General features: G+C 46.9%; 4 protein-coding genes across 4 annotated transcripts; 2 read left to right on the top strand and 2 right to left on the bottom strand.

The window, feature by feature from the left end:
- Positions 1–771: 771 nt before the first annotated feature.
- Positions 772–2,998, bottom strand: FOXG_15779 (uncharacterized protein; the record flags this gene model as incomplete). The annotated part of the gene is made up of 6 exons (XM_018395896.1): positions 772–784; positions 889–1,610; positions 1,867–2,470; positions 2,525–2,563; positions 2,617–2,750; positions 2,825–2,998. The coding sequence occupies 6 exons, from the start codon at positions 2,996–2,998 to the stop codon at positions 772–774; spliced, it is 1,686 nt and encodes a 561-aa protein (XP_018256194.1).
- Positions 2,999–7,170: 4,172 nt separating this feature from the next.
- FOXG_15778 (uncharacterized protein) lies at positions 7,171–9,353 on the top strand. Its single transcript, XM_018395895.1, has one exon. It carries the CDS (start codon positions 7,237–7,239, stop codon positions 9,289–9,291), a length of 2,055 nt encoding a protein of 684 aa, XP_018256193.1. The 5' UTR covers positions 7,171–7,236; the 3' UTR covers positions 9,292–9,353.
- A 110-nt stretch (positions 9,354–9,463) lies between these two features.
- FOXG_15777 (uncharacterized protein) lies at positions 9,464–12,100 on the bottom strand (the record flags this gene model as incomplete). Its single annotated transcript, XM_018395894.1, has 4 exons — positions 9,464–10,305; positions 10,361–10,766; positions 10,828–11,911; positions 11,964–12,100. 4 exons carry the CDS (start codon positions 12,098–12,100, stop codon positions 9,464–9,466), a joined length of 2,469 nt encoding a protein of 822 aa, XP_018256192.1.
- A 381-nt stretch (positions 12,101–12,481) lies between these two features.
- FOXG_15776 (uncharacterized protein) lies at positions 12,482–13,657 on the top strand (the record flags this gene model as incomplete). Its single annotated transcript, XM_018395893.1, has 4 exons — positions 12,482–12,509; positions 12,559–12,706; positions 12,756–13,487; positions 13,543–13,657. 4 exons carry the CDS (start codon positions 12,482–12,484, stop codon positions 13,655–13,657), a joined length of 1,023 nt encoding a protein of 340 aa, XP_018256191.1.
- Positions 13,658–13,980: the final 323 nt, after the last annotated feature.

Below are 13,980 nucleotides of genomic sequence, written 5' to 3'. Positions count from 1 at the left end.
TGAAGTAAGATAGATGCTAAAGATACTTAAGGTAGAGCTTGGCTAGAGACTAAAATATCTCAATTATGGCGATTATTAAGTATATAGAAAAAAAGCTTGCATTTCTCTGAGTGGCTATGTTAGGAAGGAACTGTATCCTAGAGCATATTGCGTATTATAATCTGACTCTGGACTTGATTATGGCAGGAGATATATTACACCAGTGAAACCAAGGTCACACGAACTTCATAAGTTCCTAGTAACGTGGTTCTCAGATTAAGCATAAATTCTAGGGACCTTCTATAAACTGACCATATGCCGCGTAATAGCTACTGAGATATTAAAACAAGGTTGCACCAGACGGCCCGCTTGTGTATTAGTATAACTCTTTGCCGTAGGTCGCTAATGTTAGGAGGTAGGTTGTGAATTCTTGGCATCTAAGTAGGGTTGGAACGTGGTTATAAGGACTATACAGACGGTAAGCATGAAATTTGATTAGATGATAGAGTATATATTTTATTTAAATAAAACGAAAGTGGAAGTTCGAGGTTTATTAGTCTTATCTTTGTGTATACTTTAGCTAATTAAGCACCATAAAGACAAGTTTGTCCACTTATTCATCACCGTTTCCGTCCGGAGTATTTTTGTGTCACTGGATGGCGTGATATCCATATAGAAGGAAGTTGGAAGGGTTCAGAGACTCATACGAGTCACTATTTAAGCTTCTTTTACGCGTCGCATGCCAGGGCATAAGTCAAGTATGCGGTGAAAAGCTTCAGAATGACTGGTACTTCACTGGGTAAGGCTATATCATAGAAATAATAACCTATCAATTTCAACAACTACATAAAAGTACACTTATCTACAAGCAAGCTGTACTGCTGCTACCGTTCGCTTCATCATTCTCACTATGGAGTTCGTCCCAGGAACATATTGGCGAAGCCCTTTGATAGGTTTTGAAAGTGACTAGACACCACCCCATCCTCATTGGGAACGATATCAGAAACAGAAGACTGTACGGATTTGGCTGGCGTGACTGGTGGAAAGGCGCCGGGCATCAAGATTTCCCCATATATCTCGTCAGCTGGTGTGTCGATGCTTGACGATTCAATTGAAGGCGAGTCATCGAGGACCTTGCAATCAGCCGCCCCCTCAGGTGTGAGAATCAGTTGAGGTACGATTTCAGGGGGTGATTCGAGGGAGTTACTCCCGCTTTCTCGTCTCTTGGCCCCCCTGGCTGCCGCGGTTGCCATGGCTATCTGGAGAGGTGAAGCGACTTGCTGTACTCTGGACCTCGCGCCAGGAGTTGGGCTTGATGGAGTACATGGCCGTGAAACGCTTCGTGTTCGAAACCTTGGACTTCCACGCGGATCAGTGTGCGGAGGTGATAGGGCAACATCAGGACTCAAGCAGCTCATGGTTTGTGGAGGTTGTTCGCTAGCTGCGCGTGTCCTTCTGCGCGAAAGTTTAAAGGATGAATCTTGCAGGTTCTTCAGGCGTAGCCTCTCAAGCTTCTCGTCCATAATTTGGTGCGCAGCCTGAACGAATGTATCGCAGAGTTCCATTAGCCTCATATTGGCATCTTGATCCAGATCATCATCTTCGGGGTCTGGCTGTCCATCCAGAGCGCGCTGAACAAATCGAAGTGCACTTCTCGAGAGCTCCATTCTCTGTTGGCTAGAGGGAGAGTGAACAAATCTCCATTGGTCAATATATGTGGTGATCAATGGCTTGAAAACTCGCGTTGCCCAGGTGTGGATGTTTCGAGTATGAGTCGGAACTTGACAATATCCTCAGGTTCAGTCATATCCCCATCCCAAATGCATTGCATCATCTACCAAGAATTATAAATCTAACTCAGCCTCGGATTCCTAAATCTGTACTTACATAAGCTGAATCGTGTCTGCGGAACTGCTGTTCGTCGTATTCATCGTCGAAATATGGGAAAAAGTCTTTGATATAATACGTTATCCAGACCTTGACTTCAGGCCCAACTGTGGTCACAGCTGGAATCGGAGGGACATGTGCCTGTCTAGCCAACTCAGGAGTATACTTTGCAGCGATCTGGTTCAACCTGACGGCGCATCCGCTACCATTGACCGCTTGGCAGTAAGCAACCTCCTTCAATTTCTCGCCAGTCTCAGGCATCTTCTTGTGCTCAATAACGAGCCATGGAAAGCACTTCAGGTGTTTTTCTAGGGGCTTCCTTTTGTCGAAAGCATGGAAGGGAGATGGTCGTAAGCCGTGGGCATAAAGCCTTTTCAGATCGGGCCATGAGAACGACTCCACAAGGGCTGGCATTGATGCTTTGTGCCACTTCAGGGCCTCGCGGTCAGCTATTCTAGGAACATGAGATTCTTCCGTCAGATGGTATATCGGAAAATAAAAAGCACGATCGGGTTGGGGGCGTTTCTTGTTGTAAAATAAATCAGGAAGTGAATCACCAAGTCTGCCCTTTCCGTCAAATGTAACCCATAGATCCTCGGATTCACTGGTAAGTTCTCGTTGGTCGCAAGCTTTTATACTCATTTATGAAACCACTTACGATATTACAGTGTCATAGTAATAGTTGGCTCGTGAAACTCTAAAAGGTCGCATATTATTAAAAGTTCTTAGGATAAAAAATTCTTAACGGACCTGCGTGAGTCTTCTTGTGAGACGGAGACGTCATCTAGAAGAGGGCGAAAGAAATTCTCTCGAAAGAAGTCTTTCCAAGCCGGCTCGGGACTTTTTGTCTCGTATAAGTACATAGCCGAATCTTCGATTTTAACCTATGTTGCTAGTCAGATGGACCATCTACGGAAAACAGATGAGCCCTTTAGTAAAATACAGTCTCTCCACTTACAATTAGTTTCCTATCATAGTCTTTTTCACATGTAAAGTCAAGCATTGCCTGCTGGAGAGCCTCGACATGCCGTGGGAATGGTTTCATTGGGGGACGGCTGTCGTCATTGTAGTAAAACCCTCTTTGCTCTAGATCATAGCGATCCCATTTTTGTTCTTTGGACGGGGTAGACATTATGGAGAGTCTGGAAAATTGAAAGATGGAAAGGGAAGTGTTGGCTGACGGCGTAGGTTCTGTAGAGTATATCTTTGTTGTGGCTCAGATGCGGTATTTGTATATGAGCCTTTTGTCGAAAGCTAGACTTTCCGCAGCATCCTATTAGTGGGCCGGAGGCTTTCTCCTCCACATATATATGATCACAAGGTAACATCTGTTGGTTGTGATATCTACATCCCTGCTCACTGCTCAGCCTACCTCGCCAAGCTGCAGAACGACTCAGATATCAATTCCGCAGGCGTGGCTCTTCCAGTCATTCGAGTTCCACGCATTACATTCTCAATTCAAATTCCATTCATCGCTATCCCTTTGTTGTTGTGAATATTATCTCCAGATACTACGTCGTTGACGCTCTAATTATCTTTGCGGCCCTGCAGACTGTCTGCCCAGTTGACAGGGACCCTAGAAGTTAAGGCACAGCTGAAACAAGGATAGTCGTGTGAACGAATCACAGACCACTGGTTCTCTAAGGCTAGACCTTAATAGTCAGGTCCGGGCTCCCCGCCACCCGTCCCGAGTCTAGCGTCTTTAGCAGCCCTCACAGCCTTAAGTCTCAAGAATCTGCATGGGAAATTACGGCTAATGATACCGGGTAACTTCTTCCTGAACTCTGAGAGGTCCAAGTGCAAGCCACATGCAGAAGAAAGGAGACATGATATGATGTCTCTTACGGATACGATGCAACTGTAAGCGAGTCTCTGCAAGGCAACACAGTCACGTAATTCTGGTTAGCCTTATCTAATCTGGGATTAATCAAATTTGGAATAAATCCATACTGTGAGATCAACCAGGCTGAACGTCAGGCAAAAAACTAACCAAATCCCTAGATATTATTTATAGGTAACTTATTATGAATTGTCTAATAAAAAAAAGTTATGTTACTTAATTTTTAATACTTGATCATCTAATACTGGGTCGAGCTGCTAATTAGTTTAAAACTAACCTTAAACCCTAGTATAAAAAGGACTATTAAAATCCCGGCTGGTTATCTACTTTTTATCCACGCTGCTACCACCCTAGCGGTTACGTCATAAGTACTCTCGGAATGGCGATGCTGTTCGGGTTGAAGGTGCGATTGGAGGGACGCCCAGAATGATCAATGTCATAGTAGTCACTTTCTCCATCTCGATTGGAAGACCCTGATTGAATTTGAATTTGGGGCTTACGGACTCTGTGATAGGATTGCCCTTGCGGGCTTATTCTTCGTTCTTTTTCTGTTCTGTTTATTCTTTCCCTTGGCTCTCCTTTCAGTCTCGACTTTTCCTCGAGATCGTCTTTCAACAATCCCTGTTTGGCAGCCTCATCATAACTTTCTAGCTCACTCTGATATCTCCTATACAAAGGGAATGTATCTCTCGAGGCAGGTGAAGCGTCAACTTCACTATCTCCCCGAGAGCCGGTATGGGTGCGGGGTTGGCGTGTACTGAGACGCTGCTTCAACATAGGGGCCAAACCAGGGCTGTCAATAAGAGTTTGAAAAAGAAAATGGAGATGCTTTTGGATGAGTTTGAAGGTGGCACTTGATGCGAGAATCGGTTTGTCGCGAACGGAGTATGAAAATAGAAGAGATTATGGCAGTGTTTTTGGGGTAGCCAGTTCTAAGCCTTGTAACGTCACGTGTGGGATCTGCAAGCTTATTGTTATGCTCGTTTGGGCTTACGACGGTATAAAATCTATTCTTAGAGACCAATCGCCAGTCTAGTCCTTCCTAAAATAATTGCCCCAAATCACGCCATGTTGTGTAGTCCCAACCTATCTCCTGACGCCTCTCGCTAGGCGTCGAAAGCTTTTAGTCGTCGTTTTTTAAGCTTGATGTAATTATCGCTTACCTCTGACCTCGAAGAGACCTTTCCAATAGTATATTGGGATTATGTTACTAGACTATTATTATCTAAAACTGTAAATAAGTTAAGGTCTTATCCTCACTCGTCATGGGCCTGGGGCAGGCTAGTATGGCAGACAAAATATGTCTCGCACACTTCATCGATATCGAAGCTTTCCTCGGAGTTCCTTCTGTCCTAGTTATCAATTGCAAGAATAGTCGGTGATACTCGCGATCAAGGTCGTGGGAAACTTGTTGCAGCGTTTGTCTAACATTCTCAACACCAGAGCAACGCCCCAGCTCTTTCGAGACCAATGCTACCCCGAGGAACATAACTTGAGTCTTTGACTCTAAATATTTCTGCATCTTGGCTCTGATAAGTGGTGAATAGTTCTGGAGCGAATGGTTTTTCTCAACTGCAATTTACTTGTCTATATCCCCTCTTATGAGATGTTCTGTAATCTGCTGCCTTGGCACATCGTTCTTGAGAAGCATTCGCACTGAGGCCTCTCGACCAGCTAAGAGCACGTGAAGTTTGGTGTGATCCTTTGACAGGTCCAGAAGTTGATAGACATCCATCTGTATCACTGTTACAGTCCTCGCCAGACTCATCAATGCCGTCGATGGTGCAGTATACCTTCTGACTGATACCAGATAAAGCAACGCGGATTGCCTCGACAAGGCCCCTCTTATCGATGCCGTCACTTCGACTCAACAACCTGGACAGTTTCTCACGATTGACATCTGTAATACGCCGTGAAATTTGCCACGTCAGGCTCCTTAAGAGTTCTTCTAGTTTTATTTGGTTTTCATTGCTGGACCAGAACGAAAAGTGGAGAGCGATCTGGCCTTGTTCTCCAAGTTTCTGGACGATAAACTTGATGAGAACAGATTTTCCACAGCCTTTTGTAACATAGACACAAATAGTCAGTTTGAGGTATGACTCTGCTTTGGCTGAAAAGTCTTCAACCCAGTCATAGAAGACCGAATGTTACCAAATCCATTCGCAGATTCCAGGTGTCTTACTAGGAATGAGTTTGGTGCTACAGGGATACAAATCAGCTCGCAAATGAGCAGTGACAGATTCATTTAATACATCTAGAGAGTATTTAGCTTCGTCCATGAGTTACTACTTGACTACCTACTTCGCATCACATGTTGTTCAACATCCGTTATGATTAATATGAGCTCTGTTTGCATCTGGCTTAGACGAGTCAACCACTCATTGAGTGTTTTTTCGAGGTCAGTCAAGATGAGACACAACTTCAGGGATCTATGAGGTTCTTTTTTGAGGTTTGACGGCTGGAGCACATGCTTGAAGGAGTCTAGCTCTTTCGTCCACTGTTCAATGGTCGACTTGTGTTGTTCGAATTGCCGTTCATCCCATAAGCGCTGCCCACGCCCTTGTTCCAGAATGCGTTCAAGATTTTCAAGGCTTTGGATCAGACTCTAAGCTATTTTCGGTGCGACATCTTTTTTTGATACTCCGTGGACAGCCCTGGTTACTGCTTGGATGAGTCAAGCGGCTTAACAAATAATTTGGGATGTTGCTCAACCTTTGGGTTAGCTTACCATGTGTTAGCTTGGTGTATATCTTGTTTATATCTTGGTTATAGTAACATGAACAGTAGCTAGAGCATACCTACCTTAGCCTTTCAAACATACCTTAATTAACCTTTGCCAAGCCCTTGGAATGGGCACTACTAGTTAAGTTTTGGGTATTGAGGTTGTCATTGCCCTCGACTTGCGTTGCGAGCGAAAGTGAAAGGGCTTTTCTTCTTAATGGTTTTTCGTCTTCCAATATGCTCAAGGGTCACTGATTGGAGATATCACCATGGCTTTTAGGCCATTGCTTCGTCGCAGACTGATAATAGCGGGAAAGCTAATATTTATGTTAATAATTGATGGTTAACGGACTTAACAGAACTTTTTTCACATGTCCAGATATGGTCTACCTAATTGCAGATATTACTTGCTTATTTCCTTCTGCAGCTGAAGACACACGATGTTCACGGCGGTAATTCCGTAGTGGATTGAACCACAGAGCTTGATTGGCGCTGTACCAACAGCTATCGCGAACTCGGTTTAGGTCTCGGGTTCTAGACTCATTTCTGCAAGGTACAGCCCAACGGCCCGCTATAAGGATCAATAGTTGTCAATAGTGACAGCTCGCTAACCCAAATATTGATCATAAGCCCCGAAAAGAGCAAATCTCGACCGTGATGCTGGCAATAGTTTGGCAAAGCTGAGTCGAGAAGTCTTGGCGAGTTAAGGGGTCCATACATAATAAACCAGCAGAGCACGATTTTGTTTGCGGAGGTAAGCTCTCATTCACTCGTTTTTTTTTTGACCAATTTTGTGGTCTTGCTTCAATATGCAGTCTATTCTTGCGCTCGTGGGCTTGGTCCTGGTTAACTTGGCCGCTGCTGGTCCTTGTAAACCTAGTGGTCCAACGTCGGCATCTAGTCTTGCACTTACATCATCCGTTTCGACCGACATTTCCGAAACATCCGAGGTTCCTAGCCTGACTGTTCCCCAATCGACAACTACAACTCAAGAGGTCGATATCATCATCACCAACGCCATTGAAGGAGGCAGCTTCGCCGCCCGCAACGCCAACAATCCGCCCAGTGGACTTACAAACTTCGGTGCATCCGGAAACGCTGAATTTCACGAGGGAGGTTGCTACAAGGTTGATGGTAGTCCCGATGATGGTTGCGCTGCATTGACTGCCTCTGGGAACCCGGCTGGAAAGCGAGACACTGGATCGTTTGCTAGTATCTGGCAGACTCTCAACTCGCTGAGCACTGGCTCTCAGAGGAAGTACACCGTTCAATTCTACTACCTCGTCGCTTCGGCTGGTAGCCAGGATTGTACCGTCACTGCAGCTCTGGGTAACAAGCAGTTCTACTCGCAGTCTCTTTCCTCTGTCGGAACTAGCGTGTCTTGGACTCATGTTCTTGAGCAAGTTGACGCTGAATCTGCTTCTGCCACTTTTGCCATCTCCATGACTTGTTCTGGTAACGGCATCTCTGTTATCTTGGTCGACTCAATTTTCATCTCCAATCAAGTCACCCCAGCCAACATTGGCAACTTTGTCCTCGACTTCGGCGTGCCCACTACAAACCCTGTTACGACATCCGAGTCCCTGCCAACATCTACCGAGCGAACCATCGAGCCCGAGACGACCTCTGCCAGTTCCTCATCGGAGGTCTTTACTGAGAGAACCATGCCCGAGACCACCACCACCTCTCCCCCCAACACCGACACTACACGTCCCGCTCAACCCACCGAAACCGCCTGCAAACCAACGTGCGAACTCCGTGCCGGCTTCGACAATACTCCCGAATGGAACTGCAGAGTCTACGGCCTCTACAGTGGCTTGACATATCAGCTCCCCAACCAAGACGACGACGAGACACGGCCTTGGTATGACGGCGCCGAAGACTGTGCCGAGATCTGCAAGACGCTGCCTGGTTGCAAATCAGCGGGTTACATGTTTGCTCCCAGGAAGTGTTTCTTCTCAAACAATGTCGTTACTCATTCCGAGGTTCGAAATATGATGGATGATGGTGTTGATGTTGATTGGTATGGCATGGATTGCTTCGCATGCTCTGCCTGTGAGCATGGAGCTGCGGAGACAACTGTTGCTGAGGTTTCTTCTACGCCTGTCAACACTGATAATACTATCGCCCCCGAGCCAACAACCTTTACTACCAGAACATCTGACAGCCCAGCGACTACAACATCCCCAGCTGATGTCTGCCTCTACAACCGCGGTCAAGAGTGCGAGTTCAACCGCTTCAAAGACCACAGCGACACTCTCTGCATCTGGGCCGCCATCTTCACCGGCACAACATGGAAAGAATCCCGCGAAGATTATCCCTACCAAGATGGTCCTTACCAATGCGCTGCTATCTGTCAGACTCTGAAGAACTGTGAATCCTCGGGCTACTACTCCACTGAGAACCGCTGCCTCTTTACATCCAAGAAGCTCCAGCGTTCCGACATGATTTCTCATGAAGATAGACCGTTTGATCACTCCGTCTGGAGTCATAACTCCTGCTGGACATGTCCAACCTGCTCTGAGACCGCCGCTCTCCCTGCCACGAGATACTGCTCGTACGACCAGGGCGATAGCTGCCGCGCTGTGTCAGGCAAGCCCGGCGCTTTGTGCAATTACCAAGGCTTCTGGGGGGCGTATAACCAATGGGATCTTGCGAGGTTTCCTGACCAGAGCTCACCTGAAAAGTGCGCGGCTATTTGTATGGCGTTGGATTACTGTGTTGCGTCTGGGTATAAGGATGATAGGTGTATGTTTTCGTTCAGGGAGCTCAAGGTGGCAGACTTTACGGACTGGCCTGATCACTCGAGGGATGGAACCTGGAGTGATAACTCTTGCTTTGAGTGTCCTGGCTGTACCGCCTAACGGTCGCAGGAGTAGCAAGTATTCTTCACCGTATAATAATTATTCAATTCCTTCTCCACGCCATCTTAGCTAATTTCGCAGTGACAGTGTAGACATCTATGCTTAAATATTGCCATGTTCTCACAAGGTTACTCTTTGCATGTTGGTCCTTTCTCTTGTATAGAGAGAGCAGTTATTCAGCATTATCGTACTCCCTCGAGCCCTTCGTCGGCGTCTCACCACGCCTCAACTGAGCAAAACTACTAGCAAAAGCTCGACAGAACCCACGCCACGCAATCTGAGATACAAGCGTCCTCTCCAGATCTCGAAGGAAACGAACGCAATGATCAGAGCCATCCAGTATTCCAACGCCGGTCAAGTGAACCACGTTATCACCGCCATGCTCAATCCATCGACCAATAGCGTCTCTCCCTTGTAGCTGATCAAGACGGGTAATCAAAGGCCGTGTTGAAGTTTGTTCCAAAGATGCGCATGTTTCGCTGTAGCAGTATATATAATCCATCGCCACCGTAAGACTAAGCGCATCGTAGCACGCAAGGCGACGAGAACTCCGCGTTGTTTTGAAGATGCAGGTAGCATGCCATAAGCCCTTTCGCGCCTTTACGCCGCTATTCTTGAAGAAGTCGTTCAGGTGCATCTTTGACTTGAACATCTGCTCTTTGTTCGTCTCCCAGCCTGTAGCAGAGTGTAAAGTCTCAAGCGGAATCAACCTCAGGATTGCAATGACATGTAAAATTGTGTCTGTACATTCTCCAGGGTTCGGCGTGTTTTTTAAGGTCAGTTGTTCGATAGTCGTGTCTAGAAGAGCATTTTCGCTCCTACTGGTGTCAGGTCTGTGAAACGAAGGGTTTGGTGCGTGTTGAGTATCACTATTTGCTGAGGAGTTCAAGTATGAGGCAAATGACGACTGCAAAAGTTGCGAAGTGCACATTTGGCGGTAATAATTTCTGTCGTCGATGTATAGTTCGAGAAGAATAACCTTGGCGGCAAACGTATCTGGCTTGGGTTGGCGTCCTGAAAAGATTATCAGCCATGTAATGAACCCTACTGCCAGTGACAACTACGATACCTGTAGAGTTTTCTTGTCGTAATTTCCACTCTGAAGCATCCCGAGGCCGCCATAGCCTTTCAGGACACGGCAGTTGTCGCGTCGCCTCACGGAGGTTGAATACCAGCGGAGTACCAAGAAAGATATGGCTCAAACACTCCAATACACGTACACAAGTGGCTAGACGTAGTTCACTCTCCTCAGTGATCCAAGCTTGCCATGCTGCTTCGTTGTCAAGCTCACCCTGACGCGAGTGTCTGCGTTTGTCAGCCTTGCCAATGAGGTCCCAGCACATCGTCGCTAGGCTACTTCGCCTATGCTGCAGAACGATCTTGTCTCTGTGTGAGCCTGAGAATAGCCACAGAACATGTAAGAGAAAGACGCATTGTACTGTTGTTACGTCGACATTCAATATGTTATCGTGTACCTGAGGCTTGAGGGTTAGATACCACGTAATACAATGCCTTGCCATCTGTGACTCTACTTACAGTGAGTTCAACAGCTCGGGCTAGTAGGTCAGATAACGCAGGGTTATACTCGTCTGCGCCTTGAATCTCAGAATAATGGCTTCCGACCGCTGCGACGGCTAATAACAAAACCCATGGGAGATCTAGGTCCTCCAAGCGAGATGGATGAAGAAAAGGAAACTGGGAATCGAAGTACTCAAAGTATAGTTCTACGAAGGCGTGGAGGACGTCTTCAGGAATTACTAGTAGTGTTGAGTCTCTTCGCTGCGTCTTGTAGAATTTGTTCAAGTCCTCTATGGCCTGTCTAGGTAGCTCATGGATATACCCAAAGACTTCGGCCCCAGCCATTTGCAAACTCATGGCTTGCACCTCTGGGAATGAACGGCATGGCAGCGCATAAGGAGAGCATATATGTTCAGGACTTAAATAAGTCTTGGTAGAAGCCGGGCCAGTTGCAGTCTGTTGAGCCGAGGTTGCGTGATGTGCTGCATCTGAGGGAGGATGTACCATATCCGGTAGCTCAAGTGGTATCTCCAATTCGTCCATGAACCAGGGAAAGGAGAAATGAGCCATCGCAGGATTCCAAGACATCCATGGACTATTTGATATGGCATCAAGACTGCCAATATCCCCGCTGAAAGGAAAAGCATCGGGCAAGGTTGGAAGATAAGCCCAGCTGGAAGAAGTATCTGGGACTGTTGTGTATATGGTGCTTGATGCTATCGTCGGCATTCCACTCGTATTAGAGGGAATAGAACGAGGATTGTCCCATTCTTCTGAAGCGACATGAACGTCACCAGGTATAAACGCTTCCTCCTGGAAGTCTGCGCCTTGAGCTGTGAGGGGCGATGAAGCAGCGATGTCTTGGCCTTGGGATGACTCTCCAACGATTATAGTATCACTATCATCTTGCCGTGCACTAGATACCCTATCAGGATAAATGCACTCTGAATTGCGAGTCTCACATCGCGAACAAGGATGGCCTCCATCACAGCTCTGCTTCACCCTTGAACAGGGTGCACAAGCTTGACCACGGCAGCGACGACGAGTTTTGGACGAACCAGGTTGACTACCATGCAAGGCTCGATGACGAGTAAGGGTATCACTATATTAGGTCAGCAAGATCACCGCGTCCATGAGCGCAGTTAGTGACTGACTTGCGAGAGAATGATTTGGAGCAGACGTTGCACTGAAACGGCTTGAGGCCCGTGTGTCGTAGGACGTGTCGATCGCGGTGCTCACGGCGTTGGAACGTCTCCCCACAATGGCCACAAGATAATGGATTCGGCTCCATGACTTAGTACCCCGATGCGGTACAAATTGGTGCAAGGTTTCGTAATGGAGTAGAAGATGGGTGAGAAGCGGCGGGACGGGTTATTTGACGATGGTGGGGTGCTAACGACGTTTGGATTCGTGCTATTTACCCCGCCGGCCCCGCCTCCTCCAGGGTAAGAACTCACGGAACAGTGGACTCTTGCTATTAAATGAATCGGTAAAGGGTTTTCAGCTTAAGAAATGATATTTCTCTAGCTGCTAGCGGCTGAGTTTCATGTCAGAATAGGATAACTTAGCTTGGACTTCTCAATAACCTAACGGTGGTGAAGCCCTCTATGCGAAAGCATCAAAGTCCACTTCACGAACAAGGATCCCAATCGTCGACCTGATCAAAATTGAAATGGAAGATTCTACCCTTGAATGGTTCGGTATGTTTATCTCCATTTCTCTAAACATGCACTGTCATTGAACCAATAGGTGCCACGACATTCCGCCTTCGAACAAGAGGCGTCACCGTCTTCCTAGATACTTGGCTCGACAGACCTTCCGTACTGAAGACTTATCTCCCAGTTGACGAAGTAAAAGAGGCCGACTATATCTTTATCTCACATGCTCATTTCGACCAGTAAGCTCTATAACTCTGACGAAGAGGCTACCCTAACCTGGAGAAAAAGCCTCCCCGGCGCAGATCGCATCGCCATCAGGACCGGCGCCATCGTCATAGCCAACAACGAAGCAATCAACCTCCTAAGAGAGGGCGGCGTTCCAGAACACCAACTCCTGCCTGTTCAAGGCGGCGAGAGAATTCCGTTATTCACTCGCGAGACCTGGAATAAAGCTAATGCTAACCCATCGTTGTTCTGTCCCGGTCCCCCTGGAGCACCTCGACGTCCACTGGACAAACTTGCAGCGTTTTCAGTAGATGTCTGGCCTTCATTGCACTGCATGATGCCTACAGATCACCCTGAAGTTATCGACACAGCGACTGTATACAAAGGCTCAGCGGGTCCCTACAGCTGTACTCTCGATATCACAATCGGCATGAAATACGGTTTGCTCAAGATCGGAGAGCTCATGCCGCCAGAGAAGCTAACACCTGGCCACCGCTCCTTTATCGAGTATGTCGGCGACCGAAAGCGAAACCTCTTTTCACACAGTGATGGTGGGCAATTGATGTTCAACTTTGTCATTGGTGAGAAAGCATTTCTTTGGAGTGCACATCTAGGAGGTTATGAGGGTATTCTGCGAGACTTACAGCCAAAGCCTGATATTGCGATATTGGCTATCGCTGGAAGAGCGAATCTTAATGGTAGACCATTTGATGGTTCTGCAGCTGAGTTTGCGGCTATGAAGGTTGGTTGGTTGGGGAATCCGTCTCAGGTGATCTGGTGTTTACATGATGAAGCGTACGCAACCTTGCTCGAGCAAAGCTGGAATGGAAGATTAACTGACATACTGCAGATGCATTCCACCTTGGAGGATCAAGACTGAAGCGGCTACAAAAGCCGTCGAGAAGAATGGCAAGACAAAGGTTTTGACGATGGACTTTGCTCGGCCGGTCACGTTGGACATCTAGCTTACCATTGGTGCTGGGCGTCTCATAGAACTTAATGCTACGGTTCCATCTTCGGAATTAATTTAATGCAGTAGGATAGCTAGCATACATAACTGTACTAGTACTTCTCGTGACTCCTTCGTATAATGGAGACTATAGCGTCCTACCATATCTTCTCCATCCATCATATAGCACAAATAACAGATCGTTTATAGTTCTTCAATACCGCGAACATGGATCTTTTCTTATACTGCTATTTTTTGCAGGTCATCTACGTCTCGCGACGAAGGTCGATCGTGCTACCACATACCACACGGAGAATACTAATCCCATATCTTGCATAA

Source organism: Fusarium oxysporum, chromosome 8 (genome assembly GCF_000149955.1).
Source record: "Fusarium oxysporum f. sp. lycopersici 4287 chromosome 8, whole genome shotgun sequence".
In the NCBI taxonomy this organism is placed as follows: domain Eukaryota; kingdom Fungi; phylum Ascomycota; class Sordariomycetes; order Hypocreales; family Nectriaceae; genus Fusarium; species Fusarium oxysporum.
This window is presented reverse-complemented; position numbering and strand designations above follow the sequence as displayed.